Source organism: Tripterygium wilfordii, chromosome 22 (genome assembly GCF_013401445.1).
Source record: "Tripterygium wilfordii isolate XIE 37 chromosome 22, ASM1340144v1, whole genome shotgun sequence".
In the NCBI taxonomy this organism is placed as follows: Eukaryota; Viridiplantae; Streptophyta; class Magnoliopsida; order Celastrales; family Celastraceae; genus Tripterygium; species Tripterygium wilfordii.
The window spans coordinates 387,351-415,224 of record NC_052253.1 but is presented as its reverse complement, the minus strand read 5'-3'; the positions used below and the strand labels follow the sequence as shown (position 1 = coordinate 415,224).

Genomic DNA, 27,874 nt, shown 5'->3' with positions numbered 1-27,874 from the left:
TAAAAAAAATAGTATAACCAGGATTATTTATGACTCTGGATACTATAGGCCTCAATAATTCTGGTTATAGCTGGGAATTTGATAATTTTGTATCTAGGAAAACCGAGTGACTTCAAATTGCTTCCAAAACATGTCACCACCAGCATGTGAGATCCCAACACACTCAGGTGCTGTGGCAACAACATCAACTAATGTTTTCACACTACTGTTTAGCCTATCTTCATATACTGTGAAAAATGCATGCCATGGCATCGTTGAACAGATTGTTGAATTCTGAATTTTGAGGAGCAAAATCCCAGACTTCACAACCATGGGCCTTCTTGAATGCAATTCCACCTTCTTTAACACATTGAGCAAAGCTTACAGTGCCATGGATGATTTTGCATAATCACCGTCGAATTAAGGTTTAGATCAGAGTCATGCAGTAACCATCTATATGTCATTCACAAGAATTTATCCAGAAAATGTAAAAATTTAAGTTAGAAGAGAAGTGATGTTTTCATGGTCTTAAATAAGAGCAATTAATAACAAAAGCTAATTGTACAACAGGTTGTATGCAGGTAAATCTTGCATTTGATGGATATCTTCCAAAGACAGCTCTCTCTCCAATTGTGTCCTTGTTACTTGCAACACCTCCTGCAGTAGTAGTTGTTATAATTTACAAACCAAATCCAAAGGATCAACTTCTTTACTAGGAACTCTTTTTCTTTTTCTTTTTTTCTTTCTAAATTCTTCGTTTAAGCTTTTGGGTATACAGCAAAATCAAAGAATTTAAGCGAGAAAGACGCTACTCTGTGAATTGTAGAAGAAAAATATCCATCAAAGGCATTTTGACTCCTTAAATCTCTTCTATAAAGTGAAAGTCATTGTTAAAACGTCTTTACGCATGACCAAAGGTGTTCATAAGAGAGACAGAGCAAGAAGAGAGCATACGTTAAATTCCATATAAGAAGCACGCATAGCAAGCCACTGAGCATCCATCATTTCAAAAGCTATACAGTATAGTACATCGAAGGCTGCTTCATCATCTGCAGTTGCGGACAACAAATCACAATTAACAAAACTGGGAAGAGAGTGGATGCATTTGGGAATTTATAAACTGGTTCAACTATTATAGATGGTTTAGATTTTCATCATTGCATTGTAGTTATGAACGACTGATCTAATTCTATACTTCACTAATCCAAAACGCCCCAAAAAATATGAAAACCTAAATAGTTTCTCAATTATAGGACACTTTTATCAAAATGCAGTTGATGCTGGAGCCCCTTTACCTTCTAATAATTTTACAAAATTGATTCCTGGCAGGCATCTTGGCTTTGCTGCAAAAGAGACAAGAAAGTACATAAGAATGAGATTATCACTTCTTTAATTCTTTTACAGGATTAGGAAAGGAGAAGTTCCCAAGGCACTACATTAATAACTAACGAGTCACTCAAACTCTTAACAAAGTAAAATCATGTTTCATTTTGTAGTTAGATACCCTAGGTCATTGATCTCGTTCAGTTTGCGATTTTTTCTTTCTATAGAAATGCAATGTAATGAAAACTACAACGCTAAGAGTGGTGTCAGTTATTAAACTTGTCTACGGACCTGAGAATAGATCCAACATCTGAATCAACATAAATGTTACATTGATGCCAGCAACAGCAAATGGATATTCCCAAGTTGCTCGTGTCCCATCTTCCTTGAACAGTAACCTACGGAAAGATGCCTTCCTTTTGCATTTTATACAATTAGTAAAAATTTAATCGAGGCCAAACTGATTAGGAAAACCAGAAAATAAGGATATAAAAGTACTGCAGAGGGTGTAGAAATAGAGCAAAACAATGGTACACTAAGGACTGTCAATACTTAAACAACAGAATAGAATGCATACCGGATATGTTCTGGCAAAAAAGAGCAAGTTTTCAAGGGATATAAAACCGCAACCCCTGGGGCGATAATTTCATGATGAGACAAAGTATCTGAATTCTGAACTAAAACCAAATAATAAGATCCAGAAAAGACATGATTCAACAATTTATCTTGGCTCCATTTTGGGCTATCCTTTCTTTGTCTTTTGTATAACAACCATGTCAGTATGACCTAAGTTCTTTTTCATATTGATGACTATATGGGAATGGGAGTCAATTGAAACTGAATCATGTTTTCCACAAACTAGTCTTGATTGCAGTGAGAAACAAGAAATAACTTGAACTTTCACACACAAAAATGGATTCAATCCCTATTTTTTTTTTTTTCTTTTGATGTTTAAACATACCATAGAATCCATCTCCATGTTATCCCAGCTAAAATGTAACATAAATACTTCGATTTCATTAAGTTTCCGTCAGGTTGGATTGTTAGTAAGCATGACAGAATAGTACCTAAAATCAGTTGAAGGATTAGGACCTTGCCAACCCATCTCTTTCCATTGCTCAGAGATCAAGCCTTTTAGAACAACATTCGGGAAAGCAGCACCCCACAATGCTCTAAGAGCTTCCTGTCATGATGAATGAATATCATCACCTACCCGTCATGTATTCAAAGAGCAACAGAAATAAACAATGATGAAAACAGATGCTGAAATTAATGAGCAGTGTGTGTGCGTGCACTAAAGAACACACGGGGAGCATAAGTGCATAACTATCAAAGATATTAAAATCCACATATTAGACCTAGACTATTCATCATTTAGGACGGGGAGCATAAGTGCATAACTATCAAAGATATTAAAATCCACATATTAGACCTAGACCATCATTCAGATACCTGCTAACTTTAACAATGAGATGTGTGATAAAAACCTCAATGGTGGTGGACAGGTTTACCTTCTCTAGATACAGTTTGGTTAACCAATATGCATGAGATGGAGAGAAAGAGACCACAAAGTCATGTATCTAGGAGCCAAATTTAATACCTTATAAAAATCATTGTGGAAGTCGAAGGAACAAGTCCAAAGTAAATAATAAATATCACAAGAATCAAGAAAGTACTTGATGATCAGTGCTAGTATCATCAAAGGGTGTTTGTAATCGCTCATGAAGCTTTTGAAGTCTTTGTTCCTGATAAGAAGTTTAAAAAAAAAGAAAGAAGTAATTTTAGTGGTAAAAAATGGTAACAGATTCAAACTAAAGCAAATAGCAACTTAGCCACATTAGATGGTTAAAGAACAAGTAGTTCTATTAACTAATTGATAGTGCGCCTCCCCAATGAAAGATCCAATGATTAATCAACACTCTTTACTTACCATAAATCTAAGTTAGAATAATGAAGGACAATTGCCTGATGAAAGAATAATGAAAGACCCAACGATTAATCAACACTCTTTACTTACGGCTTACCTGAAGAGGACTCAAAGGATAGTCAGAAAACTTCTCGGACCGTTTATTACTTGACCGGGTAAAAAGCCCTCCAATCAAAGATCGTGGTCCAACCATAGCATTAGCTACAAAACAATTATGAAAAACGGATCTGTAAAGTTAGAGATTGTACATCAATCTGATTTCAACAGTTGCATTTATATTTTCAAGGGAGGCAGTAGCACAAGAAAGTGGTTGACATAAAAGAAATTTAAAAGAGAATATAAATATATAAGTTCCCAGACAAACAAAGAGCCCGAAAAGCTCAAATGGAAGTGTTGGCAGTTTATCATGAACTCTACTCACTAAAACATTGAGCCAACTGCAATATTACAGGAGTGGAATTATGTGACCATTCCAACTCCTCATCACCCTTCTCTTGCCTCCAATAAATTTCATCCTCATCAACCTATAATTCAAATTTCAAAAGTAACGTTTAGCATCAAACAGTCACAACTTAAACATAGTGCGAAAAATAAAATCATATTGAAGGCAAAAAAGCAAGCATTTATCAGTGACCATGTTGTAATCGTCAATTGTCAAAGGTTTCAAAACAAAACCGGAAAAAAAACCTCATTATACTGCCAACAAGTTGGTTCCAGTTAGCAAGTGATTATGCAACTAACAGACAAGTGGAAGAGAAAACCCAATAGTGGGCTAACAGAGAAATGCAGGATGATGGCAATGTTTCATATCCTAACGTTCCATTTCAATTAAAGGGTGCAAAATCAATACAGAAAATTGACAGTAGCCGCAATGCGAGAAAGTGGGGATCCCTCAGGGAAAGATCACTAATGGTGGCCTCAATTAATCTCCATAGAAAAAAAATTAGAGCTAGAGGAGGACAGACTACAGAAGTATTACCCTGTGAAGAGAAGAACAAGAAGGGAAGCATTGTCTCCGTTTCCTCAATCTCATGAGGGGAGGCCAAAATTAAAGATGAGACCTTTTCACCCATTTTAACCAAAAGCAAAAGGCAAAAAGCCCCAAAAGGGGTTAAATCAATGGCGACACATTATTGCACCCAAATAATGCTCCCCTCCTACACTCGACCTCTCATCATTAAATCTTCCATAATCCTTCACAAACAGTAAGATTGGTAGAGAAGAAAAACAGAGAGTCAACAAATTAAAATTAACAAATGGGACAAACTTGATCGCCCAGATTCCATAATTGTGAAAGATGGAAATATTTTCAACAACATATAATGACAGCGCAATCAGAGGGATCCTTTTCGCAAAACTTTATATAACAAAGCGAGCTTGTCATGATAATGGAAAACTGTATCAACACGGTGGGGGCAGCTGTCTCTATTATGCAACATAGAAGACAAAAATGACATACCCACGAACAAATACACTCACCCACTTGAAAAAAAGAGAGAGAGAGAGAGAGAGAAAAGGTGATACCTTTCAAGGCATTTGAGGGAAAGGAGCAGTCTTGGCGGTGGTGGTAATGCTTTTGGGATATGGGTGGAGTTCTCTTGTGCAACACAGTTGGACCAGAATTGAACCAGAAAGAAGTAAGAGGAGGAAGAAGAATGACATTTTTCCTTCGTTTTCAGATGGGTTTTGCATACATGGCAAAATTAGTGTTTTTAGGAGTGGGGAAGCTGAGGAGTCGTCGTTGGGAGGTTTGGTTTTGTCCCTTTTTCTGTCCATAAATGAAAATGTAAACCAGTCAATCCCCTACGAAGTTGCCTATCCCGTAGTTCCCGTCCCTCTTTGGGCGCTGAATCGGCAATCCTTTTTTTGTGTGTAATGACTTGGACTTGGGTTTGTATAAGAATTTAGAAGAACAATCAACAATGTCAATTTTTGACAGACAAGTTTAATAATGGTGATGTAGTTACAAAAACAAAGTCATCATTTAGACATACAGAGTTTGTCATTTAGACATTCAAAATGAGTTTAAATTCGAATCTGTCTGGTTTGTTCGTAAAATTTCCAAGTTCATCGTGTGAGTACAAAAATATTGTTTTGGAAGGAATAAAAGAAATCATGCTTATTTTACAACATAGGATTGAAAAGAGAGAAAAATTGGGAGGAAAAACTGGATTAATTACTAATCTACTATGTTTACAATATGTGTTTGAGAGTATTAAGGTTATGGAACAGGATAAGACTTGTAATGACACATGCACTTGTAAGCCATGGGACATGTCTCTGCCTCTGCAATTGATGCACAAACAAAGCTCACCATAACAAGTCGACAAGGTGAGCATGAACCACAAGCATGAGAACAATCTGGTAAGCTTGACCCTGCAGTTTGTAGTGTATCAGCCCCTCTAACTCTCTTCAATATTGGTCTTCTTTCCCAATATAAATTGGATTGTGCAATCACCTTGTTCTGTCTCATACTAGGCTGTGAAGAACGATGACCATGACCATGTCTTGCAGACACAACAATTGGGACAAAAAGTAGAAGAATAGTTGCTGTGGCAAGAAAAACAGAGTGTTACATTTTTCTTGCTAAGTTGAAGAAACTTTTATGGCAGGGCATGGTATGTATGTTGAAGGGAAAATGCAGAGTATATAAACGAGTTACGTAAATTATTTGGATAATAGCTTACTTGATAAATATATTTGGAGTCAAATCGTATGGATTAGGGATGTCTTGAGTTTGATTCCAGTTGGGTTTTAGCACAAATTATCACGTCCTTAGGTTAGAAACATTGTGCGCGCGAGTATGATAATCCGAGTTTAGGCTCATGTCAATTGTCCAAATAACAAACTTGGCTGGTGTAACTGTATTAAAGCAAATCACAGGCAAGAGTGTGTGTGTGATCACATGAAGTTGGGTGTTTGGACAAGATTTGGTCGCAAAGTCACAGGACTAGAGCCATGGAAAGAGTTACTGAACTGAAATTGCTTCTTCTTCCTTTTACGTGAACTCTGAGTGCTTAAGCTCAAAACACATGGCAGCTACTAATTAGCACGGAGGGTCTAATGTGACTGGTTGTTCAGCTTTCTATTGTTTGATGGACTGGGCTTGGACCACCCAAGTACACTCGGCCATTAATGTGTTTAACTTCTAGTGTTGATGGAGTTGGGCTTGGCCCCGGACCACATCCAAGGACAGTCGAGCCTTTTTATTCCCTCCTTGGTTTCTCCGGTCCAATTTTGTACCCCTCATCCATTATATCAATTAGAGATTTGGGGATTCCGCAATTCCCTAGAGTCTACAATTCATATCTGATGATGAAGAAAAAGTCATACAAATTTTTAAAATGAAAAAACAAAAATATAGTGTGATGTGACACATGTCTAAAGCCGTTGGATTTCAATTGTAGACTCTACAATTTGAAACTAATTGTGGAGCCCCCTAATCCATTAATTAGTATGTACTATGTAGTCGCAAGAATATTAATCAAAGTGAAAATCCAATTCATAAACTCTCAAATTCATATGATATGATTTTAGAGAAATTCACCAATTAAACTATCGTCCATATGATTCATGAGATTAATTTAACATTACATGGCAAAAGCCATCTTTCTAGGGGTTGTCAAGGATTTGAATAGAGTTGTATAATCCAAGTCGAGTAGTTAGCTACTTTTAAACAAATGTGGGATCAAACATACCCATCAAGTCTTTCCCCTTCAAAACTGACATTTTAAATTGTGCAAGTAGACAAGATTGGCAGATGCATTTGCACTCTCCCAATGACAACAAGAAGATGATTTAAAAAAAAAAAAAAATGACAACAAGAAGACATTTACAGAGGTAAATGCTTGGAAATTTTGATGTTCACATTCTCCTAACCACCGTATTTATTTTGATTGATGGTCAACGGTCAACATTGAGTATTAAAAGATGTAACTTTCGTACCTCAATACTTGGGCCCACCTACCATTGCCATTGGTACACGTACTCCATGATGCTAATCTAACCGTTGATCTGCAGTTTGATATTTATACGCCAAACAATGATTTTGAATCTTGGTGGTTGATTAACATTGGATTGGAAATGAATGAATTAAATAGGGTCAAAGATTGTTCAATATCTTGAATAATCAACTAGGCTAGCTACAAGCCTAGAAGCACGAAGGAAAGTCGGATTCTTAATTTATAAGTAAGAAAAACATAAGATTTCTAAGATTACAAAGCCTTCTCCATATATAAAAGGAGAGCCCTCCCTAGACACCTTCTCCCTCCCTGTGCAGAGCCATGAACACTCTTGTCCGAAGCACCACCTCCACTTTGGGCCGCAGGTTCGACGGGTACCTGCCGTTGGCTCAAAAGGTTGAACATGGCCGGAGCCGGAGATCGCTGTCGAAGAGAAGAAAGGAACCTCATGGCATGGTGACTTCACTGAGCTATAGAAGGGAGAGAGCTAAGCAAAGAGGAGTGTTTCTCAAGTCATACAAGCTGGAAATGGTTGACAAATTAGGACCATCAAGGAGAAGGAAGCTCCATAAGACTGTTCTGAAAGCAAGGGCAGTGGTGGTCTCTGTAGCGTCATTCCTGCGAATCGGCTCCTTAAGATCCTGCAATTCAAGATCATCCATTTGTGTATCTTCTCCAACTGCAATCAAAAAGTTTATGTAGTCAGTTCTACTGATTTTCCTTCATCTTTTTTTTTTCTTGCAGCAATCTCACAGATCCCAGTGTTTTTCGTCCCAACTATACCAAATATTGAGGTAGACGCACACGATTTCACATGAATCATGTTCGACCATCTTAGCATTTTGTATGGCTAGTACAAAAAACACTAGGATTTTTAGCCGATGAGGGGGCTCAATAGATGAACCAAAACATGCTCAAACATTTTACAGTTACAGGAAGGGCTTTGCAGTACTTGATTTGATATTTTCTATTTCATAGACAAGTTGAGAGAGAAAAATGAAACCCAAAATAGACTTAACGGTCTTATAACTGACATAGAAATATAGGCTTTGACAAAAGTAGAAATTAGTTTAAACCTACCAGACCCGTAAAGCCATCTTTGTCCCTCCATGTCCACACACATGTAACAACATCCTCAATCAATGGAGGGATCCCAAAGAATTTTCCTCTCTCTCCCTCCACCTCCAGTCCAGATTTTGGCCGAGAAGGAGGAGAGGTCCATCTCTTTCTTCTCTAATGAACAATGCCCAACATAGGGTCCATCCCTTGGACGTATAGGTATCATCAGTATCCACCATGGACCCATCAAAATATCACATGCTCAATAATAACCAGTACAGCCTCGGACCACCTCCTCACCGGCGTAACATTCCTAGGTACCATTCCCATCAATCATCTGGAGGGAACTGTTGTCTGAGATGTATATGCTGTTGCCGTTGCACCTTCATCGTCTTGATAATTGTTCTTGCTGGCCTAGGTTTTCTTCTCTACGCGATTTAGCAGCCCCAGCAGCCTGTCCATAGCATCAGTAATTTCGGGGTTCAGGCATTTGATTTGCAGCCTGATTTTAGCCTCTATACAGAGTTCACGGTGGCTGTCAAAGCTGAAAACCCTAATGAACAGATAGGATTTATTTATGGCAAGGATGGCTCGGTGATGGTATCATACCAAGGTTCAACACTTTGTTCCGGCAAGATTCCAAACTTTCGTCAACCTGGAAAGAACACGAGTACGCTGAACATTGTTTTGAAAGGAAAGAGTGAGTTCGGAAATGGCCTTCAAGAAGCTCTCATGGATAACCGAAATTCAGGAAAGATCCCTTTGGTTGTGCAGGTTAAAGCACCTGTTACAGTGGTTATTGGGGAGTTTCCACTGAGGGAAATTGTGGCTCTTGTGAATAACTCTTTGGTCGTCGATAACTTGTCGCCACACAAGAAAGCAAAGATTTTGTCAAGCCAAATAACCTACGGGTTTGAAGTTTGAGGCCAATGTATTAGCAACATTTGTTTCTGTATCTTTGTTATCAATAGAGAGTTCTCTTGTAGGGAGAACATAAGCAGAATTTGCTTTAGCACTCTACCATTTGCTTCTCCTTTCAGACATCATATGAGCACAGTTTTCCATTTCATATGTCATATGAGCAGAGTATTCTATGAATGCATACAATATCTTTCATTGTTTTCTCGTATGGTCCGACACAAATGAGAAATGAGATGAATGCACCACTTGAAGTGATTCTTGGGAATGGCCATGGAATTCCATGTTAATGATTGAGCTCCAGAAGCAAAAAAGTGAAAAACTAACCTTCACAGATATCGCTGATCTCCATCCTTGCGATGACTCAAGACTTTTGAGATGCTCTTCCATTGACGAACAGCAGCTCCACAGATTTCTCATTTCAAAATTTCATTTCTTTTACTGAATATTTCTCGTTATGAATCCTCTCCTAGCTGGCTGGCTATTGGAGCAGTACAGGATCTCCTCGCACCCGATAATTTGATCTGAGAACTAAAAGAAACTTCAATATATCAGGTGCATTCACCAAAAATAAAATAGTACCAGTAATACTTCTAATATCATAAATCAGTAATCCAAGGAGAGAACACATTCACACAGGAATTTCGCTCATATATACGAGGCTTTTTGAACCTAAAAAATCATGGGTCGAGTATCACAGGTGGATAATGAATTTTGCAGATAATGCAGAAGACAGATCAGAGAACATCAGCTCAGAACAACCTCTATGATATTTAACAAAACTCATCGATTCTTTTTTGGAGCTCAATGGGAAATTATTGCTCTGCTTGTAGACCACGTATTTTGTCGAGTAATCAATAAGAGTGTAATATTGATCTCCACCGATTCTTCTTTTCAAGACAAATTTATTCAGATCTCGTTCCTTCTTCTTTTACATTTAGTATTATACCATTTCCATGCGGGAAATCATGACTATTTAAGCACCTTTCAACAAATTTACAGAGGTATATCAACTTCCATGACCAAAAAATGTTCACTTTAAGCCCTGAACTAGACCAATGCTAAACCACCGTCTGGCCTGTCTCCCGATAACCCCCATTTGCATCAGTTGCATCATGTAAGGAAGACAGCATTGAAGAGACAAGACAGACATTTTAGTAGGGAATTGTTATACAGTTACACAATTAGTCCACTGATGTATTTACAATGAACTGAAGTGTACTTGGATGTCAATGACTGGAGTATTTATCTGTAATGATAAATTTCTCATCTAATTTGTCAACCGTTGCATTCTAAGCTAAATAAAGAAGAAAGAAAGAGAAGGGTGTTTATCTTAATTAGTCGTTATAAAAGAACAAAAGATGAAATTCTCTCGAGCATAACAACAAACACCTCAAATGCTACTCTTGTTGAACTTCATCGTGAGCCAATAACTACAGATTCTCTCGGTTAGTAATATAAGGAGTATACGGGAGACAAGCGAGTCACCTGTGCGATGGGGTATCATCATTATCCCTCCATGCCTAAGCAAGGACCCCCACCTCTTCTCTGCACATCCTAGCATGCCAAAACCAAAACCCATCAGTTGGTCACCAGCCCATGTACTCGTATTGAGAGAGAGAAGGTGAGGTGGGTTTCCTTACCTATTCCTTTGACCGCGAATGTTAACAACCACGAAGTCTTATGTTCCTTGTAACTTAGTCCTTCGTACTTTCAACTTCATCCGACTAGAACCAATGAATCACAGAGGTGGGTTTGCGGTTGTCAATGAGTATGAACTAAGTAACAACCCCATTAGATTCCAACTCATCTATCATAACCCAAACGTAGAAGAAGATCAAGAATTTTCTGCAAATTGCCAGTAAAACACAGTTCTTTAAACCATCGAGTTACGTACAGACTAGAATTCGATAATAGTGTGATTATGTTATGGGGCACGGCCGTACGAATATGTTCTTTATGGGTAGTCGCTGTTGGTATTGTTAAGATGTAGTCTTCAAGCTGGTCTCCCGTGATTCAATCTGGTCTCTCATGGCGCGATTTGATGATTCCCTCCACCTTGTTCTCCAGTAGGTCTCTACTGGAGTCTTCTCGATGGCAGCCCTAATGGGGCAGTGGTTTAATGGGCTTCTCAACTCATTGTTTATGTCTGTTGGGCTTTCTTCTTTAGAATTATTATTGGGCTTATTTTTGTTCATTTTGGGCCTTCTATATAGTTAGTCTTCCTTATGGGCTTTATCCACAGTTTTTCTTGAACACATGAAACTCACCGTTTCATGTTTTCCTTTTGTATCTGTATGAGCAATTGTCACATCATTGTGACCGTTGCCTGCAGTAGCTTCTTCCTTTAAGTTGTAATTAGTTCTCTTTGTCAAATCAATGATTATGAATGAGATTCTTTTTTCTCATCTCTGTTCTTCTTCTTCGAATACTTCTTCCCTTCCATCTCTCATTTCTCATCTCCTTCTTCATGCTTTAACCCGCAACAAAACCAAACACATTCAGTTTATTTTAAGTATTTAGACCCATAAAAACTATGTCTTCGTAGCGCGGCTCAATGAAGCAGCTGTACCATCTTACCTATTTAAAATTTGAGAATGACGAAGAGAGAGCACGACTAGTTGCTTTGTGGTTGGGGTTAAATTGGGTCAGAACTCAACGCATAGTTATAAGGGTGTTATTCCCAATGGTGTTCGAACACAATATCTTCTAAATCCATACGATTTGATCCTATAAAAATTAACTATTAAGTTATTATCCAGGTGGTTGATAATCATAACCAACCAATATTAAAAATAAATATCCGCACAACATCTATATTGTAAATAAAGGCATCCTAAATACATTTGTCCTTGTAGATGAACAAAAACTGATGGAGGATTGCATGCCCAAACATGGGAAATTATTATTAATAACTATTCAAGAATAGATAATTAATTTAATGCAGAGAAAACGATGGCAGCCAATCCACACTGATATTAAAATATTGGGGTTGGTTCACACTAACATAAATCATTTGTTGATAGATTTTTCTATTAATAATGACTGGTATTAGTTTATAATTATAATCAATTCCTAAACATATCATTTTCTTACTGATGGTTATCCTGCCGTCACAAATAAGATATTGTTATGATCTCATGGGCCGGTTACAGGGCCCACGACATTTCACCATCAATTACTGGAGTGTTGATTAATTAATCAAACTAATTAATTGTTAATTAAGTTTGTGCTTAACTTGTTTATTCTAGTGTTTTTGTTTGTTATCCTTCAAATGCCATAAATAGAACTACTTATCTGGAGGGATCTCCACTAGACAGAAAAGATGTGTACAAACTACAAAGAATATAGCATGGCATATGCCTTGATGATCAGGTTGATGAAAATTTTGAAGATTCTTCAAGTGAACTCTCTAATATTCATTGATTGATATCACATTATAAAAAATATGCTAATTGTATCAAGTTTCCTTCTTCTTTCTTTTTTTACCAATAACCGAGATTGATACCATACAAAATTGTCCTTTAGACATTCGATATGGGTCTAACTCAGGCCCTCAGGCCCACGTGCACAGAAATTTATCATTTGACGACAAGGTAAACTGAGTCAAAACCCAATATTTGACTACAATGGTATTACTCCCGGTAGGACTCAAACTCAAGACATTCCGAGTCCATATGGTTTGGCCCCATAGAGATTTACTAACTAGGTTATCACCCAAGTGATTGAATACCAACTTTTCGTTCTCATCTTTCGATATCATATGATTAAGTGTTAATTATTATTTTTTATTAGGCTAAACTAATCAAGACATTGTGAGTCCATATGGTTTGGCCCCATAGAGATTTACCAACTAGGTTATCACCCCAGTGATTGAATACCAACTTTTCGTTCTCATCTTTCGATATCATATGATTAAGTGTTAATTATTATTTTTTATTAGGCTAAACTAATCAAGACATTGTGTTTTCCAATGAAAGCCTCTTGGATCCACTAGAACAATAAAATTCTGGTATTAGCAAGACAAAACTAAAAACAGTAAGCATAAATCCCATAACAGGCAAAGAGAAATGTGAAATGAACATAAACATCAGAAGTTTTAAAGATAGATAACACAAATGTACACAGAAGCTACAAATAGATTCATCCTCCAAGCTAAAAAAACAAAGCTTGTGATGGACAGCTAGACCAGTGGAGAGGGAGATCACAAAACTGTCTCACTCCATGCTGGTCCTAGCATTATTTAATCTACTAATTCTACATCTCTAACATATATCATCCTATAAAGGAAAAAAAAAAGAAAAAAAGAAAACAGACACAAGCATAACAGATGCTCTGGCAATGCATGAAAATGTGTAAACTATGAGCCAGATAACTGCTGCTTCCAGGCCTGAAATATGCAGCCTTTTTGCAGCAGATGGAGTGAAGCTTCAAATGAACCACAGGTTGTCTAGTGAAAAATCTGCAACCAGTGAGTGATAAGATTGCCTGAAGAATCTGCAACATGTAAAAGGAAGAATCTGAGGAGGTGGTGGAAAAATCTCCCTCCATAAGATTGTTAAACAAAAAGAAATCAATCTCGATCCTTCCAGAAGAAAGGCTTAATGTTGTCCTGCTGGCTGTGGAGGTCAGGAAAATTAATCTCCTGTTGATTTGGATTGACAAAAGGAAGATGTGATTGCAATAAAAGATTGTTAGTGGTGTCCAAATCATCCCAAACAGGACTACCAGGACCCCAACCTGCTGGAATTGAATTAAACCATGCATCTGCCATATCTCCCCACATCATCTCTTGAGACCCTGAAACACCTTCCCCGGCACCAGAACCGTCTGCAACTTCCTGAACATCATCGCTCCCGGTAGCCTCGCTTGACCCTAATCCTGAATCATTCTCGGGATTATCTGGCTGAGGCTGATCCGGTGGTGGCATTGCTTCTGCCTTAATAGACTCCAGTTGTAGGACTTCTTGTACTTGTTGAGGCAGTTCAGGGTTCTTGCTTTGATGTGGAGTTGGTGGAGAGGACACAGTTGAGCTTGGAGCATTGGATGTTACTTTATCCTTATTAAGGAAAAGTTCAGGGAAATTGAGCCTTGCATTCTCTCCTCTCAATTTGAATGCCTCACGATCATAGGCTAAGGCAGCATCTTCAGCTCTGTCAAATGTGCCTAACCAAAGGCGAGTACGATTGCGAGGAAGACGAATCTCAGCAACCCATTTGCCCCAATGCCTCTGCCTCACTCCCCTGTAAAGCTTGGAGGTGTTCAGAGGCTGCACTGATGGCCTAAACAATGGTCTGCCATCTCCCCCCAACCTGTTCATCATCATCATCATTCTTCCTCTTGGGCTCAAATTCAGTGCATCAGTCCAATACTTAAACAATTGTTGCTGATGCTGCTGTGGGTGAAGGGTCATCGGATAACCCGCGAAAAATGGTGGATACCCAATTAGTTGTTGTTGTTGATTTGGATCAAATGAAATCATCTGTTGTTGCTGAGTTGGTGTCAATTGAAGAGGGGGTGGAAACATAGGTGCAGTAGTTGTTCTATATTGGTGACGGAATTGAACAGATTGTTGTTGTTGTTGCTGTGATCCTTCAAAAGCGAAAGGAAATACAAGCCTTGAAGAAGTCATAGAAGAAGAAACTGAACTAGCTGAAGCAGAGGAAGAAACAGAGGATTGAATTAGGCATTGGAGTTCGGGGTTACATATCTTCTTGAGAGGACTCTGCGACCCGGAAGCTTCATCAAAAAATGGCTTCCAGTGCCGCCTCTCCGGCCGAAGATCAAACCCTCGTTTTCCTTTGTCAATCTCCAAATTCATCTTTTGGGTTTCATCGACACCCTTCTTGGACTTGCCACTGTTCTTTGATGCAGCCATTGAAAAAGAAACGTTGGACGCACCTGCTCGCTCTCTTAGACGTAAAACAAAGCTTTAATTGAGGAGAATTTGAGATGGGTCTTCAAATCAAAAAGAAGATTCCAATCAAATGTACATAAACAAACCCTAATTGGAAAAAAAGCAGGGGAAATTTAAAACCCAGATCAAATTTTGGTCAGAGGATAAAAAAAGAACCGAACTTGGAATCTGGGTTTCCGGAATGAACCAAAAACAGAATCGGTTACCAAAACTCTGCACTTTCAACAAACCAATCCAAAGTCTCCTCCTTTGAATACCGAAAAGAAGTAACTAGAGAGAGCGAGCAGCAGCAGCAAAGACCCTCAGATAAAACCCAAAATTTCCTTGTGTGAAAAGTGAACTGTAACGGTTTTGAGAAGCTGGAGTGGATTCAAAGGAAGATTTGCTGGTGAGCTGTGAGAAGAGGAGGAAAACAGGGCAAGTGGGGGAGGGTTTATAAGAGAGCAGAAAAAGATTTGGAGGGTTGGATTGGCTTTGGGTGTGGTCCCACGCGGCCGTTTGTTTTGTCTTTTTCCCAAAGATATTTCGTTGCTTATTACACTCCAATTCGGTCTCTGCTTTCTTCTCCCACTAAAAACACGCTGTCTCTGTGTTTGCATTTATCTTTCTACTTTGGCAAATTAAACCAGAGAGTGACAAACAACAATACGGATAATAACGTGATATAATACTCTATAAATTTTAATTGTTTGTTGTTTTTGTTGTTGCGTTGTCCGTACAAAGATTCACATTGGCTTCTTTCTTTATCGCCATGGTTGCTACGGTGTCTAACCTACCCCAAAGTCTTTGCGCCACAAAAGAAAAGATATATCGTCAAGCTCGGTCTTAGTGACGTATCAGCTGGTCAGATTGTCGTCAGGAAGTGTTATGCTGAGATGACTTGCACTGTAGAAAATATGAGCTTTTGGGGCCCCAAGTGTGTTCTCGGAGAAACCTCTCCAAAGCTTAAGTTGGTTCGGATGCCACAAGTAGGGGAGTACTTGGTGCTCGAAACTCTCTCTCGAGTCTAGCAATTGAGAGTGTAAGGTTCAAGATTCCTGATCATTTAACTGGCATTGGATTTCACGTGTGTTCTTTCTAGTGGACGGTGATTTTGATATTATCACATATTTTAAATTAAAAAAAATATATGGTAATTTTAGACCCTTTGACCATACAGAGGAAGTCATTGTGGCCATTTATTTTAAAAAGGTCCTCCTTGTCTGGCACGTTCGAGATGGACATACTGTAGCTAACACAAAAATTGGGAACTCTAATGCAATAATATGCTATGGAGAATTCAACCATAAATGGGTCGAAATTCTTGTAAGTTATTGGTGGGAGAAGAGAATTTTGTTGTTTAGGACAAATTAGGGTTCCATAAGAAGACACAAATCACTTTGGGAGTGTCAACGTGTAACATCAATTTACTATAACATTTTATTGATCATGGTGTATCACGTCAATGTATTAAGATCATTTGAATATTTTCTCGTTATGTTGTAATGATCTATGTTTAGGTTTAGGGATCAATTTACTATAAAATTTTATTGGTTCTGGTGTATCACGTCAATGTATGATATTGTGCACCAGGTTCATCGAACATTTTCTCGTTATGTTGGAGTGATCCACGTTGGCCCCTAACTTTCGGTGGACGTGGTAAAGAATGTCCACATAGGTTCCGTTTTTGTCCTTACAAAGTCAAACACACATAACGGTGTCTCACAATGGTCGGTGAGAATCGGCACGTGTCGGTGGTCCACCCAATCACCTGGCTGAAATTACACTGACAGATATAAATGGAAAAATATCTTCCGAGTCCTAACACAATGAACAATACTCCTTAGCACGTAAGGGTCCAACTTTTTACTGGTCAATGATATTCCCTAATCATTAATGCTAGAAACTTGTTATCATTAATGCTAGAAACTTGTTACGAAACAAGCACACATTGCATGAAATTTGGAATATAATGTACGTGTCAATGATGTGTGATGAGTCCCTAAAATAGCTCATTTTTGCCATATATTAGGTGGCCCGATTAGTGATTTATGAAGTGACTTCTCTGCTGTGCTTTAAAGATCTGCACAGGAGAACACATGAATTAAAGAGTTCTCTAAGGTGAATCTTTAGTAGGATGCTCCGGTAACTCTCAAGTCAGGTGAAATGTCAGTTGGAGATTAAGATGTGCGAACACGAAGTTCTCACTTTCAACAATAAAAAAATTAAGCCTTTGGAATTGTTTACCTGGTGCTGGAGGTATTATTTTATATGAGTCCAAATAAGATCTTCTAAGTGAATTTTTTCAAGAGGATTTCTTGGAGAGTGAATATTCTCCTGATTCATTCATAACTCTTGATTTCCTTTGGTGTTCGATCACTCAGAGTTTTTTATGTGATGCTACTAGATTTATTATCGAGATTTGATATTCTCATACTTCTCTTCTCGGTTGCATTGTTTGTCGATTTTTTTTGGGTACTGTTTGCTAGGTTGTTCGATACCTCAATAATGTGTTAGCTCGATATCTTCATGCCATGTGTCGTCATTCCTTACGGCATCATCAGTGTAAAATTATACTCACCAAAAAATCCACTCCCTAAAAGCTGGTATTTATTGAAAAATCCCTCGTTTAATGACAGGGGTGAAGGGCACAAACGACTATTCATTCATGTAAATAAAATATCGACATTGTTGAAACAAAGAGGAGAGCGAGGTGATCAATGGTGACTAGGGTTTTTTTCAGTGGCTAACATTGTATGGATTCAGCTGCTCCTCTACAACGGCACATCATCTACTAATCCCCCGCCTAGTCTGCAGCGGCCAAACTCGCGAGTCCAATCGATACACTACTCATCACATCCAAGCCAACTGGGGGATATTATTGAATTCTTCCTTTTCTTCTTATATTATAGAGCAGTACTGTAATTTTGGATTTGTTATGGGATGTTAAAACAGAGGCTATAAAGGTTGCCCCTCCTGAAGATTTACCCGAAGAATATATTATTTGTTTGGAATCTGTCGGAACCAAAGTAATATTGTCCGATCTGGCTCTCACAGATTTGTTTTCCTGGACCGTCTCCGAATCAAATAGGTCCAGAAAATGCATCACTAATATAAAAGAAATTAGACCTTTACTTATGTACCATTTAGTTGGATTATGTCAATTTGATGTGAGATTACAAGTCGAGACAAAGAATGGGGTCTCATTCCTCAACTCTGATTTCTGAATTGAGTACACTTAATTTATGGCAACTCGTCTCTTCTTATATTGGATTTTGTTTGGCGTGTGCTTGGAGACTGGACGCATCTTGATGCAAAATAGCACAATTAACATATCAATTGTCCCCCAGACTTTTAATTAGCTTTGCTATAGATTTTAATTTTTTTTTATTTAAGTTTCGGTTTAAATATGAGTGATTATTGTTAGTTTGTGTGTTATATGAAAAAAAAAAAATTAAATAGTCCTCATCATCATGTCACAAAATGATTTGATGTACATAACTAATAATATAGTGACATTTCATAAGTTAGTGATATCAATTCATAGCTAATTGAGATTAATTTCAAATTTGAATGATAAATTAACTATTTTCATCTCAAACACTCATAATCCACATCAAGATATGACATGGGGGATGAATACAATTGAAGTGATCCACGCAGGACACTTATCATTAACTTTCGGTGGATGTGTTTAAGAATGTCCACGTGGCCCTTTTCTTTTTGTCTTCACAAAGTCAAAGGAACGTAGTGAGTATTAAAAGGAGGGTAAGATGGACACGTGTTGGTTTTCCACTCGTCAAAAAAATTACATATAAAAAATTAAATAATTTGGAATGACAAATGATGATTGATGTTAGAAAACAGGAGTCTAGAGTAGTCTCAAATCCCCACCCAAAAAAAAAAAAGAGATCATGTTAGAGATCTCCAAAATATCATCCCTAAAATCTTTGAAATTTATATGATATTAAAATAATTATTGATTAAAAATATAAATATAAGATTCACTACATATCTAATCCTTTACATTAAATGAAGATCTTTTAAAATAATATTTTGAGAGCATCGAGCATTATAAAAAAAAAAATGCAAGAGTCATGACAGTAAATTAAGCACAGAATTTGACGTATTTGATCTCTAAGATATCTAGCCACCCCATAAACAAAAATTGGAGAGATATACTTTTCTTTTGAAGTTTGGTGACACGTGTTTCTAATATCCTTCTTGGCAAATTAGAAAGGCCAAAAGAAAAGGAAAGGAAAAAAACAATCCTTGTTTAATGGCTCTCCTCAAGGAGATGGGGACAAAGCAGTCATTTTTTTTTAAAAATTGAACATTGCACACATATATATGTAACTTAATTGATTGTCAATCAAATTATTTATAGTGGGTAAATAACCGTTGTTTGAGTATACGTTATCAATATAATTTATAAGTAAAAATGTAATCCCTTCAACTAAGAGGATCCTTTTAAGAATAAGATTGTATGGATCTTAGATCCAAAGTGGATAATACATATTCGAATCATTTGGATTGAATTCAATTCATGCACTACTCTCCCTAACGACCGAGTGTCAGATTTATAAGATATATATGGAGTCAAACGATTTTAGCAATATTTTTAAAAGAGTGGTGAGGACACGGCAAAATGTTGTATGCAAAATCAAAAGTGGGGATAAGGATGATTGGGTAGGAACCCCCTAAATGGATCGTGTGAAGACTCGCATAATATGCCATTATCTTATGCTCTTTTACTTTCCCCTTCCACATTGACCTTCCAAACACCAGTAGTATGCTACTTATCTTGCTGCAGTTGACAATTAATGCTTAAATTATAATATATATATATATATATCGATAGTGCTCATGAAATTGATTGAAAGAGAAGGATTATTAATTAGTGAGAAGGTTTCGTGCTACCATTGGTTGGTTGCAACATATATTTCCTCGAACTTAATATGTAGTTCTAAGTATTAACAATTATCATGCATTAATTTTAGTGCTATATATACGGTTTGGAATGGTAAAAGTCGACAGCCATTTATACTTAAAAAATGAATAGCAATACCATAGAAGACGCAAGTGGTCCATGATAAACTCTTTTTTATTTTATTTTTTAACACAAAAACCACCTACCTAGTCCAACATGTTATTTAGACAATTTAACGAGCGTAAATATCAAGTCATAGAACAACTTGCATCATATTGACGACATGTAAGATTGAGCCAAAACACATGGGGAAGGACCCTAGAAATGAGATAAGCCCACAAAACCAAAATTTCAGGAGAAAAATATCTTAATTGATTGGTTTGAACTCTCGACATCGAGCACCATATGCCCTAAGTTTGAAAAGATAACCAATTAAACTATCGCAATTCATTACTCCATGATAACCCCATTATTCACGGTACACTATTTGGGTCCACGGACTTCGTCAGGCATGGGATAGATGCGGGCCAATTCTAAGCTGTACCTGCTTTTCAGAGCCCATACCATCTTATTGGGCTAGTAAGCCTGCTTTTCAGAGCCCATGCCGTCGTATTGGGCTACATGACATAGCCCACATGAAAAGCCCAAAGTCCAACTGAAGCCCAGCCCATCACTGTGACCCGATGAAGAACACTCGACTCTTCTATTAGAATGTTAAACGGCTTTGAAAAAGAAAAATCCCAAAACGACATGCAGAGATTGACAGGCACAGCGATGCAATCAATGTACTAGATTACTTGTAGTTTAAGAGTCCATTGTCCTCTTTGCTCGAACAAAAATGGTAGATGAATTTTCAAAGAGATGACTGAGAGAAGACCATCCAGCGGAGGAAAATTACCACTCATGGTCACAGCTGCGAGTTCTTGATGACTTGATGTCGCCGCGAAAGCGCCATTAAACCTTATTTAAGTAGCAGGTGAAGGCCTCGTGATGAAAACCTTTTTTTTTTATCAATTAAACTGTGCATTAAGCCATTAACCAAATAAAGTTGCTTGCTTGTCTGAAAACTGAAAAACAAAAATACCCCACTTGCGTTAAAGACAATTCGTATATTCCTTATCTCGTCTCTCTTTTCTGGATCTAAGGAAAAAAAACCCAAATCCATGGCTTAATCCCCGGTCAAAAGTGCCTGCCAGAGCTACTGGGTTTCCTCTGTTTCTCAGTTTTGGATCGGGGGAATACAGGAGAGGAATGGCGGGTGTCCAAGAAAATGGGAGGACAGGGATGGGGTTGGGAGGGGTTTCTCTTGGGAGCAAGAACAAATACAGGAGAATGGATTCTGAGTTTCCTGAGGATGGTAATGATGCTTCACATCATCATTATCAGGACACGAGTAGCAGTACCAGAAAATATGTGATAGCCTGTGCTGTTTTCGCTTCTCTCAATCATGTTCTTCTTGGATATGGTAAGCTTCTGCTGTTTACATTGTTTTTTACACTATTACTCTTCCGTTTGTGGTCTGCCTTTGATCTGTTGATTTGAGGCATTTTGTCAGCCGTCAAAGGATTGAATTAACTACTTGACCTTACTGACCAAGCAATAATCATAGGTTCACGAGGATAAATGTTTCCATAAACTTGTTTTGGTTTCTCAAGAGGTCATTTGGCTCTAAGACTAGGGGTAGCCTCTTTCAGTTCAATAAATGCCACATTCCACTACTCTGGCATTTGTACATCAGGCATCTAAGTTAGCATTGCCATTTTCAAACCATTGAGGTGTCCCCTTGGTGACAAAGTTGGATTTCTATGCAGATCTTACTTGTTTAGGATGATAGGTACAGCATATCTTTTATGGGAGCGTTAGATTGCAATTTGGTTACTTGCTAGTGGCATTCCGCTGACTCAACGATGGAAGAAGTATTGGTTGTGCATTATGTCAAAGAGGATGGAGTGGAACTTGGAGATCACAAGAAAATGCAGATTTTGGATTATTGCAGAATTCAGTCATAATCCTGCGTTTCTTTTCTTTTTTTTCCTCATTCCTAGGCAGTCAAAGAATCGAACTCTTTCTTTCATCCCATAATCGCTTTTGTTCTCTTTATGGAGCTCCAACTGTTTTTTGATTACTTTTTATTTTGAATTTTCTTTTTACTGGTTCTTCCCTGTAGTGTGTGCAATAGAATTATAAACAGTCACACTATACTTGTTATTGTTTTCCTTTCGTATATTGAAAGAAATGAGTGAAATGCTATAACTAGCGAGCAATTTGGTATTTTGGTTCAAAATGCAGATGTAGGCGTTATGAGTGGAGCAATCATATTCATTCAAGAAGATTTAAAGATAACTGAAGTACAGGAAGAAGTACTTGTTGGCATTCTGAGCATTGTTTCACTTTTTGGTAGTTTGGCTGGTGGAAGAACATCCGATATTATTGGTAGAAAATGGACAATGGGCTTAGCTGCAGTTATCTTCCAACTTGGTGCAGCTATAATGACACTTGCTCCTTCATTTCGAGTACTAATGATAGGAAGATTATTGGCCGGGGTTGGAATCGGCCTTGGAGGCATGGTTGCTCCTGTCTATATAGCTGAGATATCACCCACTGAAGCTAGAGGCACACTTACCTCCTTCCCAGAGATTTTCATTAATTTTGGTATCTTACTTGGATACATCTCCAACTATGCATTTTCAGGACTTCCAGTGCATACAAACTGGAGAATAATGCTTGCTGTGGGAATTTTGCCCTCAGTATTCATCGGATTTGCACTTTTTATAATCCCCGAGTCACCAAGGTGGTTGGTCATGCAGAATCGAGTTGAAGAAGCAAAATCAGTGCTATTGAAAACAAATGAGAATGAGGGAGAGGTGGAGGAGAGACTTGCAGAAATACAACTAGCTGCTGGTTTTACTAATGGAGAGAAGCACGAAGAGAAAGCCGTGTGGCGGGAATTGTTGCGCCCTTCTCCATCGGTTCGACGAATGTTGGTTGTTGGTTTTGGAATCCAATGTTTCCAACAGATCACAGGGATAGATGCTACTGTTTATTACAGCCCTGAAATCTTCAAAGAAGCTGGAGTTGAGGGCAATAATGTTCTTGGTGCAACAGTTGCTGTGGGTGTGTCGAAGACGGCCTTTATCTTGGTAGCTATATTTCTCATTGACAAACTTGGCAGAAAGCCCTTGCTCTACCTAAGCACAATTGGAATGACTATTTGTTTATTTAGTCTGGGGCTCTGTCTCTCCTTACTGGGACAAGGACAGGTTGGGATTGCTTCAGCAATTTTACTCGTTTGTGGGAATGTCGCCTTCTTTTCCGTTGGGATTGGTCCTGTTTGCTGGGTTTTGACATCTGAAATATTCCCATTGAGGTTGCGTGCCCAAGCAGCAGCACTCGGGGCAGTTGGAAATAGGGTTTGCAGCGGCCTGGTTGCAATGTCTTTCCTTACCGTCTCCCGTTCAATAACAGTGGGTGGAACATTCTTGGTTTTCTCAGCGATTTCTGCTTTCTCTGTTGTCTTTGTTCACACAATTGTTCCTGAGACTAAAGGAAAGTCACTAGAGCAGATTGAGTTGCTCTTTCAAAATGAAAATGGAGGGATGCTAGCAAGTGAAGTAGAACTAGGAGATGTTGAGCATCTTGTGCAGAAAGAATAACTAGGAGCCGGTAGAGTTCATATAACCAGAAGTATGCTTTGTATTACTATCTGATTATTATGATACACAATTATTAAGAAAGTTTGCAATCACAAGAGATAGATCCATTTGGTATATGAGCAACCCATCTATGCATGTATGGGCGTGCATCCCACGTCAAGGTATGGGCCTGGCCTAGCCTAGCGGAGAGGATTACCTAGATAAATACGACAGTTTCTGAGGTTTAGAGTGTTGTCGCGGGCGCAGAATTTGGAATCCTGGCGGTATGGTATGGTCAAATCGCTTAGAGCATCCACAATGGTGCTACTTGTGCACACACTCCAAATTTTACTAAATTATATTCTCTCTCTTCTCCTCTCTCTTAAGTGGCACAATTTAATTGGGTGATTGGGTCATATAACCTATACTATTCATCAACACCCCATACATTCCAATACTCTATACTCATTTTCTTTATTTTCTCTCTCTTCCTTTTAATAATCTCTCTCTTATTTTCTATCACCTCTCTTTTCCTTTTCATTTTCTCTCTTCCTTTCCATCATCTCTCTCTTACTTTTCATCACATCTCTCTTCCTTCTTCATCATCTCTTTCTTCACTATTCATCAATTACCATACACTTCAAAGATCAAGTATTAACTAATTTTTCAAGTATCATTTTTTTATCACAAGTGTGGATGTAGTGCTTAACTTATCAAGAAAGTATCATCTCAAGTATTCATTGTGAACATCTAGTGCTTAATTTATCAAGAAAATATCATCTCAAGCACTTTAAATTCATCCCATTGTGGATGCTCTTACACATGTAACTTAATGCTAAATGTAATTGAGCGAAACTTCCAAACTAATAAGAACGCACTTTCCTATGACTGACCAAATCATAAAGTTTTGTGGGTTTTGACTTTTGGCCCAAAAGGACAAAACAAAACGAAATGAAAACGGCATCGTTTCAAGAGAAAAAAAAGAGGACAATTTGGTGATTTACATGTGCAAATTGAATTTTGTATTTTGATGCTGCCACCGTACCAACGATCCGGACACAACGATCTCTTCTCTCTCTTTACAGAAAATACTCAAAGCCACACTCACCATTACAAACCAAACCCTGTAACAGAGACTCCACACCAGCAACATCAAAAATTGCGTCTTTCGAGTCATTTAACGAAGGAGATGACCAGTTGACCCACCATTCCCAGGACCACTACGTACCGTCTCCAACGACCCGTCCTTTACACAACGATGGCTACGACTCTTCATTCTCTCCCGTCAATGATTTCTCTTGCGACCTTCCTCCGCCGTCTACTGGCATCAGCTTTGATGCTCCCAACGACAATTCTTCTATGCCTAATTATGGCAACGAGAACCCACATTCTCCTGAGGGGTACGATTTCGGTGTTACAACTTCGAATCCAGAGTACATGACCCCTTTTGAAAGCTCAGTCGGTGAGGCCAATGAGAATGATGGTGGTGGGTGGTGGTGGTGGTGGTGGTGATTATGGAGGGTCTTTTGCCTCCGAGGGACCAGTGCTGCCCCCTCCCAACGAGTGAAGCCTGAGGAAGGCGAGGCATTTCGCGAGTGGCGTCGATGAGTTTTTGATATTCTAATTTTTATTCACGAAAGGTAGGACATTTTAGGATAGTTCGGATCTTGATTTGTTATCACATGGTTGGAATTGGGTTTGTTCAGTTTCATGCTAGGAGAACCAAAAGGTCTTTGGAGTTGAGGCCAATTTCTTTCAGCAACACATCCCAGTGTTTTTTTCCCGCTATTCCACATGCTGCAGTGATGAACACACACTATTTCATTCGTGGCATGTGGAGCCAACGATTTCACGTAGATCATGTTCGTCTGAGACATGTTCGTCCTTCTCAGCATTTTGGGATAGTTGGGACAAAAACATTGAGATCTTTAGCATTTTTGATGATTTCTGAATGAGTTCGTTGAAATGGTCAGTTGGGACAAAAACATTGAGATCTTTAGCATTTTTGATGATTTCTGAATGAGTTCGTTGAAATGGTCAGTATATTTTCATTGTGTAGAAAAACAACTAATCATTGTGGTTTACCGACCAGCTTTGCACTAATGGTGGACTCCAATGCAGGAAGGTTTGTGATGTAGATCCAAGCCCAAGCCCAGCCACAAGCGGGCCTAACTAGCCACTAGAAAACCGGTTAACTAATGTTAGGATTGCCCAACTTATATACTGCAACTCAGGCCTTGAATCCACCGATGTGGTATTTCACATTCGATGTTTACATCAGTGTGTGACCTGAATGTTTTGGTTTTAATAATTGGGGTAGAAGCAACTGCAATGGCTGTTAGGATGTCGCTCAAGTTAGTGGTTATTTATAAACTAGAAGGAGATTCTAAAAAAAAAACTGTTTGAAGAACCCTTTGTGTATAGATCACATGTAGGCATCTCTGTTATTCAATGAAGTTATGAGAATTGCTGGTTAGCATGTATATACATGTGGATTGACAATGGAATGGATTGTCTACAAACAATGTTTGGTGATTGCTATTGGAATTGTTTGAATTGTCTTGAAACTGTTAGTTGCTCAACCTTGATCATCTCATTATGCAGTCAAAATGTCATCCATCTCGAGGAAAAAGAGAAAAGAGAGAAGGATATGCGCAACCAGATCATCGAGGAAGCTGAACAGTACAAAACGATGAGAAAAGGAAGCTCAGTTGTGGAACAAATAAATCAAACAACAGGGAACGAGAAAAGGTAACCAGTCAAAATGCGATTCACAGATCTTATTTGCTTTTGTTTCTTACTTTCTTATTTTACCATACTTGTTTCCTTTTATATATTGCTAAGACTAAACCAAACTTTCTCCTGTGTAGTTGTACTTGGCCAACCAAGAGAAATTCCACAAAGATGCTGATAAACAGTGTTGGAAAGCAATCGCAGAGCTCATTCCTCATGAGGTGCCTAATATTGAGAGGAAGAGAGGGAAGAAAGATTCTGAGAAGAAGACCGGAGTTGTGGTTGTTCAGGGTCCAAAGCCTGGGAAACCCACTGACCTTTCGAGGACGAGGCAAATTTTCTCGAAGCTGAAACAAAACTGTCCTCCCCATACGTTACCACCCCCACCCGCACCTGCCAAAGATGGAAAGGATGATAAGGAAGGGGAAGATGTAAATGACGCAAAGGAAGGGAAAAACACCAAGAATGGGAAAGTTTCCACACCTACTGTTGTTGGGGCTGCAGCAAAAACGCCAACTTCTACTTCCACAGCTGGAAAGACACCTACTTCCCCCCCACCATGGCTGGAAAGACGCCTGCTTCCCCTGTCGCGGCTGGGTTGACGCCTACTTCCCCTGCCAAGGCTGGGAATACGCCTTCTTCACCTGCTAATGATGCTGCTTCTAATGCCCTTTCTGACCCAACTAAACTAGAGACTCCTGCTGCTAATATTGAGAAAACTACAGAAGCTGAGCATGCTGCTGTCGAGTAATCATCACTCATTCTCTTTTTTGTTGATTCATTTTCATCATTTAAATGCTCAGATTAAGCATTTCTTACTGATAATAAGGGCGGCTCTCTGTTGGTGAGAGCTTCTTCGTGAATCTAGAATTTAGGATATACGTAAACAAATTTTGTTTCCTATCCGTAATCTTGAAGTTATGGCTTCCAAGTTAATATGCGATTTATCTCCTTATTATATTACACTGCAGGTTTGAAAATTAATGAGTTTTAGGGTTTTTTTGTGCATCTGTTTGTTGTTTATCATCGATGGTGCCAGTCCTCTAGAATCTGTAGCAGGGCTTTGAAGTTGTGAACTGTATCTTGATAATTTCTTTCTGTTAGACTTGTAAAAACTCCCACATCAATTTGATGTAGTGGTTATAAGTATGAGCCCAACCTCAAACACTTAATGTTGATGCGCCTTTTGAAGGACGAAGTCACTTGAGCGTTAGGCTTAGAGGGTAGATTTGGGTCCAAAACCTCTCTCGCCTCCTACTTATCTTTTTTTCTCTCATCCCTCTCAAATTCTTCACATTATAAACATGGTATCGGAGAATAGGGTCATAGACGTGATCCTAATAACCCCATAAATGACAACTACTGTAGTGTTTTTTTTATATGATTACATTGTTAAAATCTCATGCATTGGGTGTTTTTTTCCTTCTAAGATGAATCGGGTGGTGACGTGGTGTTGACTTCTTCTTGCGATTTTTGGAATTGCTGTGAATATGGATGAGAACCGGATCTTAATTT

At 38.4% G+C, this 27,874-nt stretch overlaps 6 protein-coding genes and 1 pseudogene across 6 annotated transcripts; 4 read left to right on the top strand and 3 right to left on the bottom strand.

Annotated features, from left to right (window-relative positions):
- Positions 1 to 378: 378 nt before the first annotated feature.
- Positions 379 to 4,539, bottom strand: LOC119990779 (ELMO domain-containing protein A-like). Its single transcript, XM_038836873.1, has 10 exons — positions 4,209 to 4,539; positions 3,651 to 3,753; positions 3,327 to 3,430; positions 2,979 to 3,047; positions 2,370 to 2,485; positions 1,880 to 1,934; positions 1,594 to 1,714; positions 1,275 to 1,322; positions 934 to 1,028; positions 379 to 636 (listed from the first exon to the last, which is right to left on the bottom strand). The coding sequence occupies exons 1-10, from the start codon at positions 4,260 to 4,262 to the stop codon at positions 535 to 537; spliced, it is 867 nt and encodes a 288-aa protein (XP_038692801.1). The 5' UTR covers positions 4,263 to 4,539; the 3' UTR covers positions 379 to 534.
- LOC119990869 (EPIDERMAL PATTERNING FACTOR-like protein 6) lies at positions 3,326 to 7,205 on the bottom strand. Its single transcript, XM_038836997.1, has 5 exons — positions 7,197 to 7,205; positions 6,473 to 6,525; positions 4,754 to 5,802; positions 3,651 to 3,753; positions 3,326 to 3,430 (listed from the first exon to the last, which is right to left on the bottom strand). Exons 1-3 carry the CDS (start codon positions 7,203 to 7,205, stop codon positions 5,451 to 5,453), a joined length of 414 nt encoding a protein of 137 aa, XP_038692925.1. The 3' UTR covers positions 3,326 to 3,430; positions 3,651 to 3,753; positions 4,754 to 5,450.
- A 166-nt stretch (positions 7,206 to 7,371) lies between these two features.
- LOC119990959 lies at positions 7,372 to 8,011 on the top strand. The gene has a single exon (XM_038837107.1). It carries the CDS (start codon positions 7,513 to 7,515, stop codon positions 7,891 to 7,893), a length of 381 nt encoding a protein of 126 aa, XP_038693035.1. The 5' UTR covers positions 7,372 to 7,512; the 3' UTR covers positions 7,894 to 8,011.
- A 263-nt stretch (positions 8,012 to 8,274) lies between these two features.
- LOC119990958 lies at positions 8,275 to 9,487 on the top strand (annotated as a pseudogene).
- Positions 9,488 to 13,246: 3,759 nt separating this feature from the next.
- On the bottom strand, positions 13,247 to 15,499 carry LOC119990530 (ethylene-responsive transcription factor ERF054-like). The gene has a single exon (XM_038836495.1). The coding sequence runs from the start codon at positions 15,044 to 15,046 to the stop codon at positions 13,742 to 13,744; it is 1,305 nt and encodes a 434-aa protein (XP_038692423.1). The 5' UTR covers positions 15,047 to 15,499; the 3' UTR covers positions 13,247 to 13,741.
- Positions 15,500 to 20,750: 5,251 nt separating this feature from the next.
- Positions 20,751 to 23,760, top strand: LOC119990623 (probable polyol transporter 4). Its single transcript, XM_038836628.1, has 2 exons — positions 20,751 to 21,459; positions 22,284 to 23,760. Exons 1-2 carry the CDS (start codon positions 21,246 to 21,248, stop codon positions 23,645 to 23,647), a joined length of 1,578 nt encoding a protein of 525 aa, XP_038692556.1. The 5' UTR covers positions 20,751 to 21,245; the 3' UTR covers positions 23,648 to 23,760.
- A 25-nt stretch (positions 23,761 to 23,785) lies between these two features.
- On the top strand, positions 23,786 to 27,186 carry LOC119990868 (clathrin light chain 1). The gene is given in 7 exon segments (XM_038836996.1): positions 23,786 to 23,808; positions 24,760 to 25,117; positions 25,119 to 25,190; positions 25,193 to 25,229; positions 26,230 to 26,316; positions 26,319 to 26,377; positions 26,497 to 27,186. Coding segments are annotated over 7 exon segments (1,101 nt in total). The 3' UTR covers positions 26,962 to 27,186.
- The last annotated feature ends 688 nt before the right edge of the window (positions 27,187 to 27,874 follow it).